The sequence below is a fragment of the Puma concolor genome, chromosome B3 (assembly GCF_028749965.1).
Source record: "Puma concolor isolate L17-30 chromosome B3, mPumCon1.1.hap2, whole genome shotgun sequence".
Taxonomy (NCBI): domain Eukaryota; kingdom Metazoa; phylum Chordata; class Mammalia; order Carnivora; family Felidae; genus Puma; species Puma concolor.
In genome coordinates this window covers 25,051,998-25,074,342 of record NC_141672.1, presented here as the reverse complement: position 1 = coordinate 25,074,342, position 22,345 = coordinate 25,051,998, and the positions used below count along the sequence as shown (strand labels likewise).

Below are 22,345 nucleotides of genomic sequence, written 5' to 3'. Positions count from 1 at the left end.
ATGCATAAGGCAGCTCCCACAACAAAGAGTTATCTGGTTCAAAGTGTCAGTATTGTCAAAATTGAGAAATTCTGTTCTACTTTAGGACTTTGAACTCCCCCTGACTGTTTACAAGATGCTGTGATATGTGATTTTATTCCATGCCCTTGTCAACTTTGCCCCCTAGTACATATGCTGTTCTACCAACTGGAATGCCTTCCCACTTCTTTTTTATTGTTCACTCTCATTCTTTTTTTTTTTTTTAATTTTTTAGTTTATTAATTTTGAGAGAGAGGAAGGAGGGAGAGTGTGCATAGCAGGGAAGGGGCAGAGAGAAGGAGAGACAGAATTCCAAGCAGGCTCCATGCTGCCAGCACAGAGCCCGATGCGGGGCTTGAACTCATGAACCTTGAGATCATGACCTGGGCCGAGATCAAGAGTCAGAAGCTTAGGGGCACCTGGGTGGCTCATTCGGTTGAGCATCCGACTTGAGCTCAAGTCATGATCTAGCAGTCATGAGTTCGAGCCCCATGTCCGGCCCTGTGCTGACAGCTTGGAGCCTGGACCCTGCTTCAAATTCTTTGTCCTCCTCTGCCCCTCTCCCACTCATGCTCTGTCTCTCTCACTCTCAAAAATGAATAAATGTGAAAAAAAATTTAAACAAAAAAAAAGATGCTTAACCAACTGAGCCACCTAGGTGCCCCTGTTCACTCTAATTCTTGAAGCAAGTTATACCCCTCTTCCTTAACAACTCTAGGCAAACACAAAGACATCTGAGCTGAGTTCCTGCAGCACTTTGTTCATTTTTTAGTATAACAATTTACCTGTTTGTGTCTATAATTCCATTTTACTGTAATCTCATTAAAGACAGCAGCTCTGTTACTCCCATCCCCCAGTTCAGCACAGTATCTGGCATATATTAGAGTCTAATCATTGAATGAATGAGCAAATATTATTGCAAGCAGTGGCTATATTTCTCCTGGTTAATTGTGTTCTTTAATTTTTATAAATTAATTTTTAGTTCAGTATGAAAAACTATATAAGAGAAAGCTGTATGACTTCTTTGATTAAATGAACATTTTCTTAAAAATTATGTGTCTTATAAGCCAGGATTTCTGTATCCCGTTACCCTTCCTTCCTATCTTCCCTCCTTATTAATACCAAAAAATATGCACATGTACATACATACCTGCTTTTCTTAAAGTGAGAAATGTCCATCAAACTTTTTGTCATAGCTTTAGAGTGCTCTAGCTGTTTGGAGAAAAGAAGCCAGAATGACTGTATGTAATGTCAGCATTATGTTGAGAATGAAAAGTTAGTTCTTTTCAGCCTTGTCCACAAGAGGGAGGACATTGCCCTACATCAATTTTGTTGATTCCCCAGAACTGTTGGCTACTGTTGGGTCTGCTTGGAGCTAGAGATTTATGTTGTTCCTGCTGTTGCAAAATACAGAATTAGAACCTGGCAGGCATTCCTGTATAAATTTGCACACTGTTTAAGATCAGCCCAGTTTGGGTGGAGAGGAAGCAATCTGTGTATTTGGGAAGTTTTGTCAGAATAAAACACACTTAAGGAGTGTGTAAGGCCAATAGCTGCATGAATGAGCAGGAGGGTGTCTTGAAGGTACAAAAAGAGAAGAGGATGAGGGGGGTGATTATTTAATGGTACTTTGCTTACAAGGTTGGCCAGAAGAATACCAGTGGGAGAATGGTAGGGAAAAGTTGCCTGCCAGAAGCACCCTCTTTCAAGTTAAACAAAAAAGAGTATACCAGTTAAATAATCATTAGCCTCAAGTAAAACTCAGTTTCCTAAATCTCAAAAAGTAGGAGAAAGATAAATGATTTGGAAACAAAGCCAAGAGGAATGGCCAAACAGGATGAGCCTGCCAACCCTGCCTGTGCTCCTCAGGTATAGTATTACTTAATTGATAAAAATATTGAAAGTTATCCCTAATATTTTTATAGAGGGAAAAGAAAAAGATTGAGTAGATGTTCTTATCTGGTCCCACCTGAGTGAAGAGTAGTAGAAATGGCAGTGGGAGGGAAATATCTGTAACAGACCCAGACAGTGGGACTGAGAATAAAAAGATAAGTCACCAGGGCTAAACAGATAAGAAGTCCTAATGCTTCCCCTCTACTGCCTTGGGATACACTCTTTAACCAGATGGGGTGACTTCTGCTCTAGGAACTTAAGGTTCAGAAATGAGAACATAGCCTTGGCAGCTAAATGAAGATTATGTACAGTCTTGATTGAGCTCTTTATCACTCCCCTCATTTTGTTCCCGTATTTTACCATCTCTCAAGCTACAGAAAATAACTCCATAGAACTAAAAATATGAAGCCATTCAACTGTAGATGACTCTGGGAATCAAGTCCCTGAAACTATGTCTGAACAATTAGAAACTCTGGACAGAGCCACCTGAGTATGAGCCGGAAAGTCAAAGACATGACAATGCAAGTATAAAACAGCAGAAGAAATAAAGTAAAATAAAACAAAGGAAGCTATATACATTAGAAAAGTATAGGAATTTGGTCTAGAAGAAAATAAAGGACCAAAGAATTTCCCATGAGCTATATTCTGTAGCTCATTTGCACTGTAGAATAACTTTAGAAATTTTAGTGGCTCAAGAATTTAAAGGAAAAGTTTTAAAACAAATTAACTGAGTGAAAGGAAGAGGGAGATTATAGATGGAAGGGAGGAAAATGTGAGAACCAAAACAGTGCAGTCACATGACTAATTTGACAGAAGGGACAACTTCCAAGTACTAGTCCCTGGCTGTACATGAGGCAAAATCTTACACTCTCTGAACTGTGAAAGAAGTCTCCAATTCACACACATCAACAGAGAAAGGATTAAAATTAACTGACTACAGAGACATAAGTATAGTATTTGACCAATAAGTGGCTTATATTGGCCAGGGATAATACCTGCCAACAATAGGAAGGCACGCTAAAAGATAAAAATGGGGGAAAACATCTGAGCAGGGAAATCAGAGCTGTCACACCGCCATGAAAATATAAATCACGAAATTCACTCAGCCAGGTCATTAAACAAAGAAACAAATGGACAACAAGAACTAGCCCTGGTGGTGGTGGTGGGTGGCAGAGTGGAGAGAAGGGCCTAACTTTGCTATAATCCATCATCTAAAATGTCCAGTTTTCATCAAGAAGTTGTGAGACATGCACAGCGGTGGGAAAATGTGACCGATACACAGGAATATATGTTGGCAATGGAAACTATCTTTGAGGGGCTCCAGATGTTGGACTTAGCAGACAGCCTCCATGGAAGTTATTATGTTAAATATGTTAAAAAGATTAAGAAAACTATGCTTAGAGGCTTAGAGGATTAAAGAAAAGTAAGATGCTAATGATTCATCAATTATAATGATGTATTAGTATTATCATTACAATTATCGTTAGTGTGTGTATATATATATATATATATATATATATATATATATAAATTTTCAACTTCTAAATTTCCATTTAGAGGTTTTGCATACATAATATATAAATTTGGAGTTGAGAAGTGCAGTGACCCAAAGAAAATTCCCTAGAGAGGCTCAACAATAGATTTGAGTCAGCAGAAGAATCCGCAAAGTTGAAGATAGATTAATAGAAATTATAAGTCTGAGTAGAAGAAAAAAAAAGATCAATGAACAGAATGTCAGGAAAATGTGGGGGACTTTTAAATGTCTCAACATATGTAAGATGGGAGTACAGGGACGAAAGGAGGGAAAAAGGAACAGAAACAAAATATTCAAAGTATTAGTGACTGAAAATTTCCCAAATTTGATGAAAAACATTAGTCTCCACAGCAGAGAAGCTGAATGTACTCTAAGTAGGATAAATTCAAAGCGTTTACATCCAGGCCCATTATATAAAACCATTGAACACCAAACACGAATCTTGGAAGCAGCAAGAGAAAAATAAATGACCCCTTGTGTATAAGAGCACTGCAGTGAGATTAACAGCTGATGTGTCTTGAGAAACAGTGGAGGCAAAAGACATGACAGCATTCAATGTGCTGAAAGAAACATGAGTGTCAGCCAGGATTTCCATATCCAACAGAGCGGTCATTCAAAAGTTAAGGCAAAATAAAGGCATTCCCAGGTAAACTCCGAGAGTTCACTGCTAGTATACCTGCCTTATGAGAACTACTAACTGCTTTTATTCTTCATGCTGGAAGGAAGTGACAGCAGACAGGAATTTGAATCTACATGAAAAAAAAAGAGCTCCAGTAAAGGTAATTATGTAGGTAATGATAAAAGACAGCATAATTACCCATTTCTTTTTCTTTTTTCTCTTAACTGATTTAAAACACAATTGCAAAAAACAATATCTATAAAATTGTCCTGTTGGGCCTATAATGTATGGAATTGTGATATATTTGACAATAAACCGCAAATGAATGAAGCTATATTGGAGAAAGGAAATGACAGCAGATGGTAACTTGAGTCTGCAAGAAGAAGTGAAGAGGGATAGAAATGGTAAATAATAAGCTTAATTAAAAAAACTCTATAAATATATTTGAGCTCTCCTTTCTTCTATTCGCTTTTTAAGAAGGCATGTTTTTAAAAAGCAATCATGATAATAGAATATTTTTGAGGTTCTAACACATATAGACATAATGTGAATAACAACACCACAATGAGGAGGAAGGGAAGCGTGTTGTGGAAGAGTAGAGTTTCTATATCTCACTGGAATTAAGCTGAGTATAGATATGAAGCATATTTTGGTAAGACGTATATTGTAAGACCTGGCGCAACCACTAAGAAAGTAGCTCAAAAATACAGTTAATCGTTAAAGGAATGAGTGTGCTAGGATATATTCATTTAAGATGAAAGGTGAGAGTAAAGGAGCAAAGAGGCACAAGATAGGGAAACTGTGTAAGTACCATTATGTAGGCATCCCATCATGTGACCTCTTAAAACTCATTAGACCAACTTGTTTCAGATTGAATAACTTCCTTATTCAGGCCTATTTTCTTGCCTCAAATAATTATTGTATTCATGGTGGGTGCTCCTTGTGTTTGAAATCTTTTAAGCAAATTAATAAGAATCCTGGAATGGATTTTTTTTTTTTATTTAAAAAAAAAATTTTTTTTTCAACGTTTATTTATTTTTGGGACAGAGAGAGACAGAGCATGAACGGGGGAGGGGCAGAGAGAGAGGGAGACACAGAATCAGAAACAGGCTCCAGGCTCTGAGCCATCAGCCCAGAGCCCGACGTGGGGCTCGAACTCACGGACCGCGAGATCGTGACCTGGCTGAAGTCGGACGCTTAACCGACTGCGCCACCCAGGCGCCCCTGGAATGGATTTTTTTAGCTGATTCCTACACTAAATTTTCTGCTTCATCACCCTCCCCTTAAAAATATTGGGTCGATAATAGAACACACAGAGACACACACCAAGGTACACATTGAGATACATACTTTATTTGGTACCATTAGCTGTTTAACTGCATACTTACCTGATGCTCCCTGATACTACCAATACTGACATAAACATGCATTCATTTCGACTATGCTCTGGCACTACACATATCCAGAGGGATAAAAGTGACCATTACTTTTGGATTGTATTTAAGTTGAATACATCAAAACAACCATTTTAGGGCTCACTGAATACTCTAATGTCTCTTAAAAAGGAGTGTACATATGTATGTAGGTGAGTATAGTAGAAGGTACATAGTAACAGTGATTAATAGTGTTCTTCATTACACAAACACACAAAGAATTGTGCATATTTATATGTAGCATATTTAGAAATGGATGTATTATCTATGTTTATATAATTTTATGTGTTCATAAATAATATACAGCTTTAAATAATGACGTGTGTATGACAAACATATACACAAGGACACCACACTCTACCATGAGGCATTGTAGATGTGCTTTCAGTGCTTAGGAACATGGATGTGTTCATGGCAGAGCCTTCTGACAGTTGGGCAGAATGGTTAAGGATATAGCTGTGAGAATCAAACTGCCGGTGTTCGACTCATAGCTCTACCATTTGTTATCTGTGTTACCTGGTATCTATAAAATCTAATAATGATATTTTCCTCTTTGTGGTGTTCTTATAAGCATTAATTGTCTTAGTGCATGTAAAATTCTAACAAGCACCAGGCAAATGATGAGTTCTCAATAAATTTTAGCTATCATTATTGATCTTTTGATTCTGCTCTTCCAGGAAATACAATAGTTTCTTTCGCATCTGGACCATGTTATGTTTCCCATCTAAGAATGCATCTTCATCATATGTCTTTTATTGTGGCAGTGTCTGTAACTGTCAAACCTTTATTTGTAATCTTAGAGTTTTCAGATTGTAATGTACAGCTATTAGCATGTTGTGGGTATTACCCAGGTGGTGGTTGCTCCTTGGGAATGAGCAGGTGTATTTATATTGCTTGTATAAATAGGGTGGTGGTATGATGGTGATATAGACTGTTTTGAGTACCTTCCATGTGGTTGGGCTGGTATCTTCCTGATCTGGTTTTTTTATACATAAAGGCAGACAATTTTTGTCTCTTGTTAACTGTTAGGTCCACAACACTTAGAAGAGTGCCAGGTACACAGCATCAGAAATGAATGCATCATGGTACTTCTCAATCTAAAACCATTCACTTCCCATATCTTCCCAAGTCCATTGATTTTATTGTAATATCAAAGAACAGTTATATAACTACTTCTCAAAATATGCTTGATGCTTTTGTTAAATTTGATAGCTTGTTTTTATCTCAGAATTCCCCTTCTTTCTTTCCTCTATGTATACAGATGCTATTTTATCTGTGACAAATCTGATGCCATCACCTCTTTCATTACAAACCCCATTCATCTACCAAGAACATCTCAGACTCTACCTTATCTTCTCTACTCACCTGCATACCACAGTCTCTGTGTGGCATGAATGCCCTGAATGCCCCTGGATTTATAGATATTTCCTGGGTCGGTCATTTAACCATTTGTATATTCTAGTACAGTTACTTCCACATGCCATGTCTCCCTTCATAGCAGGGTCCTTATCTGTTTCACTTTTGAACCCTCCATAGTACATGTAGGTAGGTAGCAACTATTTGGCAACAGTAAATATTTAATGAGGGCCCAGTGAGTGCTGGATACTGAGCCCAGTGACAGGTTGGCTTCATAGGAATGTGAGTGATTATTTCTGTGTGCTCTAAAAATATTTGCTAAATGAATGATTGAACAAATGCACATTTTGAGCAGCATGGTGTTGTAGAACAGGTCCTGGCTTTGGTATTGGACATACTGGCTTAAAATCCAGGCTGTCTGACTTTGAGATGTTAACATCTGCCTTCAAGACCCTTGGTTTTCTATTCAAAGTAGGAATGATATATCCATGTTGTAGCATTAAGTGAGATGATAACATAATGAGGTGGAGTGGGAGGAAGGGGGCTCCTAATCAAAGTGCTTGGACCAGAGAAGCATCAGATTGGGTAGAGTTTCTTCCTCATAAGAGTGCTATTTGAATAAAATGACTGACTGTCAGGGTGTCATTATTTTTGTTGTTGTTGTTCTAGCTCTAGTTCTGTAGATCCTCTTTGAATGGGTGAAGCAAACTCGTATAGTGCCTGGCCACTAGGGCTGTTACAGGACCAGACCTGGACTGCTGCTCTTTCCTCCTAGAAGCTCTGGCAAATGTCCGTTTGCTGTGCTGGTTAAAAATTGCTGTTTTCCTCCTATTCTTCATGAAATACTTCCAGGAGTCTAAGTTTTGTTTAATGCATTTTTGTTTTGTCTACAGCACGTAGAATTAAATTATTACTATTTGTGGGGGCATTTGTACATTTAGAAAACATCTTCATATCCATTATTTCATTTGGCACACTTGCTAAGTCTGTGAACATGGTAGGGCAGTGACCAGTGCCACTGTATGCCTTTTAAAGGCAAATAATGAAATAGAACCTCAGAGTTTAAGTGGTCTGCCCAAGGTCACAGAGGTTAAAAGTGGCAGCACTGGAGGTCTATCCAACACGGGCCACCTGACTGCAAATTTGGTGTCCTCTCCTCCCTACTCTACTTACCCTGGAAGCAAAGAGAAACTCTGATATCCTTTATCCTGACATTCTCCTCCATTCTTCTTTGCAGAGGCGTCCATCTTGAGCTATGATGGCAGCATGTACATGAAGATCATCATGCCCATGGTCATGCACACTGAGGCAGAGGATGTGTCCTTCCGCTTCATGTCCCAGCGAGCTTATGGGCTGCTGGTGGCTACTACCTCCAGGGACTCTGCGGACACCCTGCGTTTGGAGCTGGATGGGGGGCGTGTCAAGCTCATGGTTAACTTAGGTATCGTATGAAGTACCCTCTGCCACTTCGTTTGGGCTTGTCTACCCTTTCTTTTCTGATTTTCATTGGTTTGATTGAATTCTTTGTTTGTTTCTTAAAAGTTAGCTGCTCACCTCTTGTTTAATAGATCAAGGATAAAACCTAACAGCAACAAACACCTTCTCCTTGTTTCTGCATGAGGTTTTGATGTCAATTTCTGGTTTCTGACAGTGGTGGTTTTTTTTTTTTTTTTTACTAGATTATTTATTTTTTAAGTTTCCTTTCTTGGTTTTTTGGAACCGTTTAGCTTTGTGTAAAACACGCTACTTTGGTCCATCTTTTGATCAATCACATTGCCATTAAGTCCAACTCCTTGGTCACCACTCAAAACAGTCAAAGCTGAAGGCAGAGATAGGATAGCAAATGGAGGCAAAATGGAGGTTGGGTTTGAGAGAACTAAGCTTTGTGAGTAGGATGAGAGCTGCATTGTTTCTTTGTCTACAATGACTATTCAAATGGGGAATTCTGGTGGCACTGGTATCTCTTCATACTTTAGCCTAGTGGGGAGGACAAGTCAGATTTTTTTCTGATGTCCCATTAAAGAAATAATCCTATAAGTTTATAGAGTCTCTGACATGTAGAAGGAGAATGTGGCTCCTGATATGTATCCTCTTCTTCCTTCCTGACATTCTTACCCATTATCTAGCAGCCCCTTTTATAAAGATTGTCCTGTCACACTGTTATTCTCCAATTTATCTGCCCTCCTCATGTAATACATATAAATTTTTCCTTAGTATTTAAAAATTATGACAGTTTTAAATTTGCAGACTTATTGTTCTTCCACTGCAATTACATGTAACATATACTTTGGAAACTCCCCTCCTGATGGCCTCACATTCTCTCCTGCTACTGACCTTCTTGACTGGATTCTAATTGATCTTCTATGGAGAATGGGGACCTCTTGATTTCTGGAAGGAAAGAAACCAACCTCATTTCTACTCAGTAGAAAGTCAGTGCCCTATGTCAGCAGGATGAGTAGTATGGTTGAGTTCAAGCTTCCTAAGCTATGGATTTATTTGGGTATATAGTATATGTTTGGATACAGAGCTCCTTCTTAAAGATTCCAGTGGAATGGGTTGTCAGAGGCATGGAGAAGACATGATGAACAAATATACCAGACACAAGACCATATAAAACCTTAGATGGCCTAGTGGGAAGGTGGGATTTGGAATCCATACCAGTCTTACCTGCTGTCAGGGCAACTGGTTGTACTTGGAAAATGCCTACACCACAATCTTAAATATCTCTAGGACACAGAGGACTGTTTTGAGCAGTGGCTTTAGTTATGTCTTTTTTTTTCCTTCCAATTTGCAGCTTTTACAACACTATGCCCTTTTTCTTGTCCGACCTCATTTGATTTCTGTTGTTAGTGTGTCTCTTGGGTTTTTTTGTTGTTGCTGTTGTTGTCGTTGTTGTTTGTTTGTGTATGTGTGTGTTTGGTTATTTTATTTTTTATTTTTTTTATTTTTTTGCTGGATCTTTGTGTTCTTGAGTTTTTAATTCTCCCCACCATCAACCATGGTAAATCAAAAGATGGTATTCAACCCTTCAAAGGCCCAAAGCCTGCGGCCCGCATAGCAAACAGCCTTGAGAACAGAGTGTACTGAGCAGCCTGCAGGGGCTGGCAATACCCCTGTCCCTTTCACCTTCCCTTCCCTACACCATCCTCCCTACCCCCATCAAAGCAACAAAAGAGCGTGTATGACCTAAAACCAACAACCAGTAGCTGATTGTCTACTTCTCTGAAAAATAGCAGAAGACATTTTGAAAAAATAAAAAAAAAATGAACATAATGACTTAAATAGCTTACAGAAAAATATGATGACAATTTTTAACTCTGCATGTTTCAGAGCAAGAGAGAACCATATATATAAGGATGATTAGCCCCATGGGGCCCTGTGGAAATGTATACTGTTTTTAAACAGAAAATATATTTTTCTTCCTAGACGTTGTTTTGTAAAGATGAGAAAGCCAATGGTGGTAGGTCTCACATCTTAGGAGGAGAGATGGGGTGGAGGAAGATAAAAAGGGATGAGGAAGGAGTGGATAGATTCTCTTACACACACACACACACACACACACACACACACACACACACACAATCAGAGGTCCCATGTGTATTCCTAGAAACCGTTATTTTTCTATTTTAAACTCTGCCTCAACTATGAGAGAAGTGCTTCTCAAGGAGACTACTTGACTTCTAGCACACACTCAGTCTAGCTCCTCTGAGGTACAGATATCTTAGGCAAAACAGAGTAGGAGAACCTTGTGCTTTTCAGAAGCAATAGTGACTTCTTTTTCCCCTGAAGAGTAGGATTCACCACAGTGACTGGTTTGAATTTCTTTAACTTTCTTTCAAACCTAACTTGAAAAACCTCACTGAAATTCCCTGTGCTTATGTATACAAAACTGTTCACATCCATGCTTCATTTAAAGGTTCTTCTTACCTTCCCTCCCCAAATATACTCCTTTATGAATGTTTTCTCTCCTTATTATGAATTTATTTTTCCCTTTTCATTGGAAGAGGGGAGAAAGCATCTCTAAGTAGGGTTTGCATTCACATTTATTCCACAAGAATTAAATTCAAGCTGATCAATTTGTTCACCATTTCAATTGTGTCTCTTTTCTAGCATATGCTCAAGTGATATTACAGTTTATTTCAAATTGGTCACACATATAAGCTCATAATATAAAGTCTAGTATGTATATATTTCTCTGATGTAATGTATCCATCTCCTAAATGTCAAGGAGACTAGGCTTTCCTGAGGGTCTTGATCTCTGAAGACAGCCAGATGTGGTAATAGCTGGTGTTGAAAAAGGTCCTACAACACTGCACGTTTTTAAAAGTTGAGAGATTGGCTACTGATCAATCATATTTTGATCTCTTACAATTAAAACATATAATGATTTCATTATCATAGTATATTTAAAGATTTAAAAACCTTATTTCAGTCGCCCAGTAACTTTATGAGATAAATCATGCAAATTTTTTTATGCTTACTTTTACAGATGTGAAACAAAGAAATGTTTGACTTTTCAAAGCTAACATAAAAAGTTGGCATTGGAGTTGAGCCTAGAACCTGACTTTCTAAAATGCTGGATCAACATGGGTTATCTGTTATCCCCACAGCTCAATACTGTGGATCAATGACGTGGTGGTCTTGATGACTGCTTTCGTGATGGTTACCTTTTAAACACGCACAGAGGGAATCTTTTTTCCTTAGTGTCTGGTTTGGATTGAGCCATATGGCTGAAAAGTCAGTCAGTATTGACATCTCATTTGTGGCCCTTTAGAATCCTCAGCAGAATGCCAGCAACGCTTCTTCAGTGGTGGAGGCTCATAGGGAGGCTCATGCAGTTTGGTTAATTGCATTCCAATTCTCCAGATGTTCTTTCTGGCAACAAAGACTTATTGACTGCCATTTACTCTGTACATTGTTGAAGACACAGTCACCTCTTCCATGCTCTCAACCCAAAGCTCATCAATCTAGAAAATAATTTCTCTTCATTTACTAAAATAAAATAGAAAAACCTAAATTAAACATAATGAACAGCACAGACATACACAGACATGCATATACCCCTCAGATACCTTGCCAAGGCTAAGGCAGAGGTAGAACTTTGGCTGCTACTGAAGAGAGATCTAAAGGATGTTGCTTTCCCAACCCAGTTCCAAAGATTCACTTTTCATTGAAAAATACACCCTCACTATCAAGACCACCTTCTCAGAACCTATGAGCAAGGCACTGGGGTACATATTTTTTTCCCCTTGAACTACTTATTCTTCAAGTAAAGATTCGAAATAACCCATCCCTTCTTGACTTAACCAGTTGTCTACCATCTTGAAAGCTCCAGTTCCTCACCTTGGTTTAGAGACACCATTCAGTTCATGGAACCATTTGAGTGTAGCCAGCACCTCTCCCTAAACCAGGTCCTTGTCTAAGAATACAATCTTCAACAGCATAAGAATCCAAAGAAGAGAACCACTTCTTATTTATAGTTCTCAGGTTTGCTGCTTTAGGCCCACTCTTTCTCTTCCCTTCTCTCTTAAGCGTGTGCATACACCTGTTTCTCCTGTCTCCTTAGTACATCAGGAAGGGACATCCCTCCAGCTTTGCCTGATGGTAGGTGCAACGGGTAGCCGAAGCCCCACCCCTTCCTCCCTACTTGCCCTCCTCCTTCCTAGTCCTCACCAGGGGCATGGCCTCCTCTGTTTGGTGATCGTACCGGTTGCTCCAGGGCTGTTTGCTCCCACTTTTCTGTTGCGGTTGACGACACATGACAAACCTAACCGCACGAAACCAAACCCAGATTTTTCTCAAGAGATGTTCTTCTGGGGAACAAATAAGCATCCTGCCTCCTTCCTCAGAATGAGTGGGTGTCATATATTTCTCCTCTCTGGATTGCACACAGTTTCATTCTGCCCTGTCCTTTGCCACTGGTTCCTTTTTCACTTGCTTTCTTAAAATCGTTTACTTTGGGAAATTCAAATGGTGGCATTATCCGTGAAGAGTCCTCCAAACTATTGGTTCAACTTTAGGCAGAGGAGCTCAGTTTCTAACTATTTTTCCCTGTAACTTTTTTTTTCCTTTTCTTGTTTTACTTCTACTTTTTAGTATCTAGCTTTAAACTAATTGATATTGGAATTCCCACATGATATATCAAATTTATCTTCAACTGGGCAACTTTGTAACAATTAATCTGAGACATTTTTTAACCATTCTACCTAATCCCCTACCAATAAACATTGACTCTACTCAAAACCTTTTGTGCTGGATGTCCACGACTCTAAAGACATACTAATAAAAGGATAGATACTCTGATCTCTGGCATAGGATACCCTGTCTGGTTACCAGCACTGGAAAATTAGCCACCCTTTCTTCCCTTTCCTTCCCATTAAACAATAAAAAAAAAAGGATTTTCTCCCCTCAAGATGCAGAATCATAGAATGAAATAGGTAGGATGTCAAAGGTGCCTGAGACCTCCTCCCCATATACCTGTCTCGCCTTCTCCTAGAATGCTATAGGCACGTGATTTAGTCTGAGCATTCAGGCAGGAAGACGGAGATGGGCTTCATGAGTGGGTTGGTCTGGGAGCCTTTGAAACAATAGCAGAGAAACCAGTCAATTGTATTACCATCATACAGCTCCTTTTACCCTACACCCAACCCCACCTCTCTAAAATCTGGGATGGGTGTTTGTGCGGTTAGCTGTTTGCAAGTGGCCATTTTATGACAGGAAATGACCAGGTGGTATTAACCCTTTCCTTATATCTAGGGATAACGGCAGCTCTGCCTATGCAAATTTTTAGAGCATCTGGGGCCCAAGCGAAGAAGAGGGTGGCGGGAGTTTGTTTTTAGAAAAAGAGAAAGGGTTAAATACTACACTGAGAAACTTCATGAACAAATCTTTTAAAAAATTAATGTGTCAGATTGGTAATATATCTTTGGAATACTAATACAAAAATTGTGTCAATGCTACTTTTAAAGACAAATTTTGAGAAAAATCATTATGGGGGCAATAGAATATAACCTGCATTTGGTGGGGAAATTTTTGCATCATTTTCCAAGTTGAACAAAATTAATATTTCAAAATTCAGGTTTGAAATACTTTATATAAATGAATAGGTTTTTGAAAAAAAAAAGGAACAGCATATTCGGTGTCTATTGTGGATATATATGTATATCAGTATATATCTCTATACATATGTGTATATATATATGTGTGTGTGTGTATATATATATGTATCCAACTTTACTAAATAATATACTGTACATATACACCCACCCTTAAACTTGTACATACTGTATATATATAAAATGGCCACATTTCTTGCGTGTGTCTGTCCCCGGAAGGGTGGACTGATTGTTTTTGGATGTCTGCAGCTGTTACCTTGAAGGATGCGATTTCATCTTTCATTTATTTTTCCCCATCTAGACTGTATCAGGATAAACTGTAACTCCAGTAAGTTTTCCCTCAAGTTTCATTTTGTTCTTAAAAAAGAAAAAAATTGGCTTTATTTTGTTTACTGTTTTATGAGCTGTTTTTTATTTGAATTATTTTATGTTCTGACTATGGAGTTGTGGGGGTGGGGGAGCTGGGGTTGACCAGATGAAGGGCTGGTGAGGGTAATGGGCTGAGTGTGGCTCAGGGCTTGGTTTCTGAACTGGGGCGGGTCCTCTCTTCTTTCCTTGCATTTGCTTTTTATGCAGAAAAGGAGGAAAGGGCACCTGTATAAGCAAACAACTTGAAAATGAAATAAATGGTAATTTGTTGTTTTGGGGAAATATCCTCAAGGGTGGACCAAAAAAAAAAAAAAAAAAAAAGTTAGAGCAACCAGAATGCACTTCTCCACTACCAAAAGCTTCAGAAAATAACGGCAAAGTTCATGACCCAGAAGGTGACTGCCAACTCTGACGTTTCTTTCCTGGCATTTATCACTGTAGGGATTTTTTTTCTCAGAGGATAGGCAAAGCATTGTTCTTGGTGATAATGTAACATTTTAACCAAAGACTCGAGACACAGTCTGGCTCTTCTGAATGAAAAATTGCAGCCTATTATTTTTACTTTACCCCATTCAAATATTCTGGTTCTTGAAGAAGAGTGTTAATGAAGTGCAGGCTGAATATTACTTACGTGTTTCTTCTTCTGCCTCACAAAGGAACAGTAACTGGAGTCATGAGGTAGGAGAATAGGAAGGGAAAGAGGAAGGATGGGCAGAAAGAATGTTTAGTTGATAAAATAAATAAAGGAAGAAATATATTTTGAGTCTTATAGTATATCAGTTAAGACAAATAACTAAGGTAATTAGGGTAATTAGCTATAATAAACAATCTCAACATTTTAATGGCTTGACAAAAGAAAGATTTATTTTCTTGTTCAGGCAGAATTCAATGCCAGTGACAGCTCTCTTCAAAGACATAATTCAGGCATCTAGGATTCTTTTATTACCTGGGTCTACCACTTTGGAGTTCTTCACTTCCAGCCATATCCATAGGGTAGAGAAAAAGAGTTTGGATGGTTATGCATTGTGTTTTTATTGCCTTGCCTGTAAATGATATACAGTATATCACTTCTGCCCATATGTTGTCAGATATGACTCCATCCAAAATGCAAAAGGAAGTTGGGGAATATGGTTGTCCTGTGGACCCAGCAAGACAAAATTAGATTAGTTCAGCATCTAACACACATAATTTTCAGTATTATCTCTTAATTTTTTGCTTCTTTCCTTACTAGGGTCTTTCTGTAGGAAAAAAATAAAAAGGAAATAATTCAATTTTTATATTTACTTGTTTGTTCCATCACATTAGATATTTTATAGGTGCTACTAGTTTAACCCTCTTTCTTGGGAGATTATTTCATCAGGATGACAAAGTAATAAAGTCCAAATCCACTTTCTTTTTGTCTTTTTTTGGGGGGGGGGGGAGGAGGGGAGGGAAATGTTCCATGTAAATTAACAAAAGAAATATAAAAAAAATCGATATAAACAACCACTTCCTAAAGTAGAGTGCTTTATGCTTGTCTTGGCGTCACTTTCAGCTAATTTAAGCAGTGTCCTATTTTGCTGTGTTTAAACATTTCTAATTAGCCAGAAATTTCTCATGATATTTAGATCATTAAAGGCCTAATTGAAGCATCCTTTTTTTCTAAAGACTGGTGTTTTCTCTTTCTTTTAAGCAGCTTTATTGAGATATAATTTCCATACCACAAAAATCATCCACTGTAAGCTTACAATTCAGTGATTTTTATTAAATTTATAGAGTTGTCTAGATACCACCACAATCAAATTTTAGACCATTTCCATCACTTCCCCAAATTTCCCTCCTGTCCCTTTGCAGTTACTCCCTGGTCTTACCCTTAGCCCCAGACAACTACCAGTTTGCTTTTATCTCTATAAATTTGCCTTTTCTGGGCTTTTCATATAAATGGAATCATATAATATGCAGTCATTTGTGTCTGGCTTCTTAAAAAAACATATATATACATATATACATATAACAAAAAACAAAAAATCATATATATATGTACATATATACATGTAACAAAAAACCCTATATACATAAATGCATACATACACACATATATATGTATATATATGAAAAGTTTTTTTCATTTGCTTAATATTTAGAAGGAAATAAGATGGAGCTGAGCATGAAGGTGGAAAAATCTCATTCAAGGTTGAATCTGGCATCTTCTGGCATAGATGCCTATTTGCAGAACAGAGAACTGAGGCAGTTATTTGATCAGAATATCAGGATTTGCTTTTTGTGCTCTGTCCAGACTTTATCTTGTAAGTAATTCCACATACTCCATCTGATCAGCCATGAAAAGTCATCGTAAGACAAGTTCCAGAATTCTTTCTTCTAGGAAGACAATACCTCTTCTCCAGGTCATATATGCTAGCAGGTTTTCTAAACCTGATAAAAGATTTTCTATTCAGAGCCACCAAAACTATCACTGAGAGGAAGTATGTCAGCAAAGATGTGTTCCCTACTTTGATCACAGTATAGAAAGAGTATAACTAGTTTTAGTTCAATATTTAGATAAAGAGCCAAGATTGGATTTTGGAAATCAACTTTGAATTCTTAAGATAAAGCTTTAACATGCTAAGGAAGTTAATTTTGGCTTGAACATGAGAGAATATATAGTGCCCACTAACTGAACAGTGGTTGAATAGAAACAAAGGAAAATAAAGCTCGAGTCCTTTAAGCTCTTTAGTGCTGAGGCATGTAGATGTGTACTGAGCGTAGTGTAGAGTCACAAAGTAAGAGTGTTACATTTTCTTAAAGTTAATTTTAATTGTTGATTTGGAGTAAAACCTTGCATTGAAACTAAAGTGATATATTATGCAGAAGAATGCAAATAAATGTGAATCCTATTTAGTTCATGAATTTTATGTTTTAGGAAAAACTAAGAGTCAAAGACCTGTCATTTTTATTATGTATCGTCTCTTTTCCATCCCTGGCATTATTGGCACTTGGGTGGAAAAGTACGAGAAGGCTATGCAACTGAAACTGGTACAGGCAATTAGAACTCCTAAACTCCTCTCCCTGTGGACTAGATGTCAGAATTCATAGTTCACTCTATTATAGGATCTCAAGTTGTTTCCATGATAGGCGTGCAGATCTTTCTTCTTAAGCAGTTTTTGGGATAAGGTTGATTTGTATCCTGAGTTTGAGAGAGAGGAATTTTCCTCTTTTCTCTCAGTCTTGTCTCCAGGTGTCATTTCAGTAGAAGTCAGAGGGTGTTATTGCTTACATTTCAAAGCAGAGTTTCCCCTTACCCCTTGAAGGGACATGCTGAATCAAACTTTGACCATGTTTGAATGTGAGGTCGTGAACTTTTGCAGTAATTCTTTTTTTTAGAATGCCTGTCCCCTGGAAAGTCAGGTAAGATACAGAATGACATCATCTATGGGATTTTGTTTTTCTTCATCTGCTGCAAAACATTTGGGGAAATGGCTGTTTCCAGGGGTTGGTGTAACACCCTTTTTAATGGAGAAAAGAGCATGGAAAAGAAGGATGATCTAGTATAAGGAGAAACATTGGGCCAGGATAGAGGACAGTGATCTTGAGAGAAAAGCCTCTTCTTTTGGACTTTGTTGGCTGGTCCTTCTGTCAGTGACTTTGGCCCACCTCCATGCTGAGGGTTTCCAAGAAGAAGAAACATTGTTTTTAAAACAGCTTCTCTACCTTCCTTCCTCTCTTTGTCTTTTCCAATTCCTTGTCTTTCCACCTGGTATCTGTGGATATACTTATCATTACTCATTCTAAATCTTGCTACCCCTGCTTTCCAAATCCTCCAAGAATACCACATCATAAATTCTTCTCTGGGTTCTATCACCAAATATATATTAGTGTACGAATCAAGGTCTTTGGCTGAAATTGGGACATTGTTGGATTTGGTTCAATTGGCTGGATTATTCAAAAACATATAAGGAAATTCCAGCTTAGAACATACTTTAAAATGCAAAAGATCAACAGAGTTGGCAGCCATCATGGTGATTGAACTGTTGGGTGGCCTGAAGCACTGCTAAAGAAAACAGGGATGCTTTCTGGGGAATTTCTGGAGGAAATCACCTGTTCCTATGGTTCCAGTTCTTTGAGGCTGGCAGCACCCTAAGAACCATGCAGTTTTGAAACAGGTATGGACTTCTTATTGGTCTCATGGATGTTTGCTCAAGTCACAGTATGGAAAAAGGTTTGTTGTTCTTTACCTTGTCTGATTCTGACTCTGTCGTACTATTTCCTAGCCCCTAATTTATTCTCTCCCTTTCAAGCCGTGCATAGCATAGCTTGAATAAATATAGTGGACTTATCTTAGTTAGGTATGAATTTAGCATGAATGTATTTCGTGAACACATATAAATGAATATCAATTTCATTCTTTTGTTTTTTTTGCCTTTCTGTTCTCTGAAAGGCTAATTCCTCTGTGTATGGCCATTTTCTCAATCTTTCTAAAAAGATTCACCTGGAAATCGTGAGTTTGTGTACATGCCTAGTTATTTAGGCAGATGTAGAACCCCCTCCTCCAACTACTTTGAACTTGAAGCCTCAATTTATCTCTAACAAGGTTCGTTTTTTCTTCTCAGACATAAAGGAGAAAAAAAGTAGAGTGCCATGCAAAAAAGTATATTGACCTTAAAACACTCGAGTGTCGCACTGTAATCATGTCAGAGAACAGCTTTGGTAATGCTGTCCACTTCCATAGACTCTGTTATCTTTGGAACATCATAGAAATGCACAATTATATAAGAGCTGTATGAAGATAACATCACAAGGATATGATACCTCCAAGTCATACCTCTGAAGGCCACTAGTATTTACTAAATATTCCTTCTCTTGCACCTGCTTGCCTAGCGCCTGGTTTTTGCCTTTTGCGTTAGCTTCTGTGCCTTGGTCTGTTTTTAAGCAGACTCAATTTCCAGTGTTTTGGCCAAGTCAACAGCGTGTGGGTGTTTCTTGCTTAATTTAGGCATAGCTTAGTGAACTGCAGTTTTTTAAGCTAGACTTTCATTTTTTTTTCACTTCCTTTTTCTCTTTCTTCCCTCTGTATGTTATCAGTCTATGTGGCTTTATCTTTAGGTCTGGTATATCTAGAAATTCCAGAGCTGACTTGTTTAGCTCATCTCTTTAATTCAGAAATTCATACCTCGGGTCACCCAGGAAGGCTCACTTCTTCACTATTAAAAGTTTTCTGAGAAGGAAATTCTAGAACCCTCTTTGGTATTTCTTCCAATATTTGGATAACCTACCTGCCAGTCATTTGCCTGGCCATATCACTTCTCTTAGAGTTTTAGCGGAGATGGAAAATCACAGAGCAAGATCTTCTATATGAAAATGTATTGTGTATCAGACTATCAACATCACACCTGAGATTCTATTTCCATACTAAATGATTATGCTTACTTTTCTACTTTTCTCAAAATCTTATTTTAAAAAAGTATATATAATTTTGTTTCTCTTGGGAATGTTTTATATTTTTTATAATGTAAAAAATGGTACTGGAACAAATGTAAAGTAAAAAGTCTCACTCTCATCCCTATTCCTAGAGTTCAGATTCTCTTTCTCAGAGGCAACCAGAATTACCAGTCATTTGTGTATTCTCTCAAAGATAATCTGTGAGTATACAACATAGAGCTGTAACCATATTGTACCCCTCCTCTTTTCCCTCCTTGTCCTTCTTGACACGGTATTTAACACATTCTTCTGAATCTTGTCCTTTTTCACTTAAAATGTTTTAGGGACTGTTTCATCTAAGAATATTAAGGTTTCCTTTGTCATTTTTTTTTAACATTTTTCATTTTTGAGAGACAGAAACAGAACATGAGCAGGGGAGGGGCAGAGAGAGAGGGAGACACAGAATCTGAAGCAGGCTACAGCCTGTGAGTGGTCAGCACAGACCCCTATGTGGGGCTTGAACCCACCAACTATGAGATCATGACCTGAGCTGAAGTTGGATGCTTAACTGACTTAGCCACCCAGGTGGCCCTCCTTTATTCTTTTTAATAGTAACATAATACTGCATTTTATGGAGATATTATAGTTGATTAAATCAGCACCCTGCTGATAAGCATTTATTTTTATTACTAATTTTTTTTAGCTTTTCACTACTACAAAAAGTAAGAAAATGCATGTTTTTGTTTGTTAGTCTTTGCGTGCATGTACATGATTATCTGTTGGATAAATCCCTAAAAGTGGAATTAACTAGGTCAACAGATAAGTGCATTACAAAAGGTGATAGATATTGCCCAGTTGGCCTCCAAAGAAGTTGTACAGATTTACATTTCCACCAGCTATATCAGCTATAAATGAATGTTTGTTTCCCCTTACCCTTGCCAAACACTGTATAATCAAGCTTTTTATTCATTTTCTCAAAACAGCTCTTTAAAATGTTGCTGTCACATATTCCATTGAGAGCCACTGTCACCCATACATCTTTTCCATCCATCCTCTCCTTCAAGTGTATGTAGGGACCCTTGTTATTAGAAACTTTGGTGAGGACTTAGCCCAGAAATCTTTCAACAGAAATACACTGCAGCAGTATTTCACATCTTGTTTTTGTTTTTAATCTTGTTTTTGTTTTCTAGGAAGCAGGGGTGTTGTAGAAAGATGGCAATGTGTTATGGTAATTTTGTGTGATCTCCCTCTTATAGTCCTGTTTATCTACATTAGAATCCCAGCAATGAGGTGCTTTAGTGCAATTGCCAAGAGCAAGGAGGAATCTGGAACCAAATAGCCTGGGTTTAACCCTTGTCTCTAACACTAATGATCTATGGGTCTTTGGACAATTTATTTCAGCTCTCAGTTTTCTTAGTTGTAAAATGGGCATGATTATAGGATCTGCTTCTCTGAATGAGAACAGAACCTAGAACATAATATGTGCTATATGTGTGGTGGTGGTGATGATGATTAATACTGTCATAGTATTATGGCTGAAAAGATGATCTTTTGAGAACTATCCTTGTCCAGGAATGGATAGCTACATATTCCTAAAACCGTACTTGGTAGCTTAATAGATGCCTGTAAATTAAGCATCCTACTGTCTCCAGTCAAGTACTCAGGACAATAGTAAACACTTCAAGGCCATCAGAGTTGCACTGGATTTTGCACCAGTAACATTACTAATAAGACTATTGATGAGACCATTGTGAGGTCATACTGGGATTTTTTGTTTCCATTCATTGCAATTTGGTAAATAAAAACTTGATCTTAACCCAAAACTAATGAAAATACTTTGACTTCATGAGTTCTTCTGTGTTTGTTTCTGGGAGTTTGACATCATTAAAAAAAAAAAACAAAACACTTAATAGTGTTCTAAAATGAAAATATTATCTGTAAAATGTACAGGTCTGATTAGATGATATCATCACATTTGTGACTTTAATAACATCTAATATCAATTTCATATACTCTAAATGGGAACCAAAATAAAATCTAATCAGAGAAGTAACAGTTTTTGCAGCAAGGGTATAGGTTTCTGGCTAAAACATTACTGTCTGTTCAACTTCCATGGCACATTCCTGTTATGGCTTTAAAAGTCAAATTCATGCAGACCATAATTAGAAAGGAGAGCTAGTTCACCAAGAGGAGAAAAGAGTCACCCTCTTTTTAGGAGATCTGGTATTTTAGTTTCAACCAGTTTGTTGAAGCCTAGTGTGATGAATCAATATGTTAAAGATTCACACCTGTACCTTTGGGTAACTAAAATCACACATATATGCCATACAAAGGCTGGTGGCTCATTCGTTATCAGATCTGTATGTGATTCATATGTGATGCCCATTAATGGAAAAGTAATGACCATTTAGCAGTTAGAACTGTAGTACAATCCATCCCCAACTTCTAGGAATGTCCTTTGAGAGCCGATTAAAAGAGATACTAACAGAAGAAACTTCTCCTTCAGTGGCTTTAGCTAAGGCCACTTTTTCTCTGATTTAAAAATGGTCCCTGGGCTCTAGGATACAAATATATCACCTTTTGGTTTGCTTCTATTATGTAGTGAGCTCCTGGT

The 22,345-nt window shown here is 37.8% G+C and overlaps 1 protein-coding gene across 34 annotated transcripts in view; it reads left to right on the top strand.

The window, feature by feature from the left end:
* NRXN3 (neurexin 3) overlaps positions 1–22,345 on the top strand; it is a 1,579,173-nt gene that overhangs the window by 597,006 nt on the left and 959,822 nt on the right. For 24 of the 34 annotated variants that reach the window (XR_015252137.1, XR_015252136.1, XM_086709114.1 and 21 more), the window contains 2 exons: positions 8,091–8,294; positions 14,270–14,296. Coding sequence is in view for 32 of the 34 variants with exons in the window: in XM_086709114.1 (XP_086565240.1) it covers positions 8,091–8,294; positions 14,270–14,296 (231 nt within the window). In the remaining 2 variants the exon portion in view is untranslated. The remainder of the gene's footprint in view (positions 1–8,090; positions 8,295–14,269; positions 14,297–22,345) is intronic. The other 10 variants (XM_086709138.1, XM_086709137.1, XM_086709121.1 and 7 more) reach the window with 1 other exon arrangement.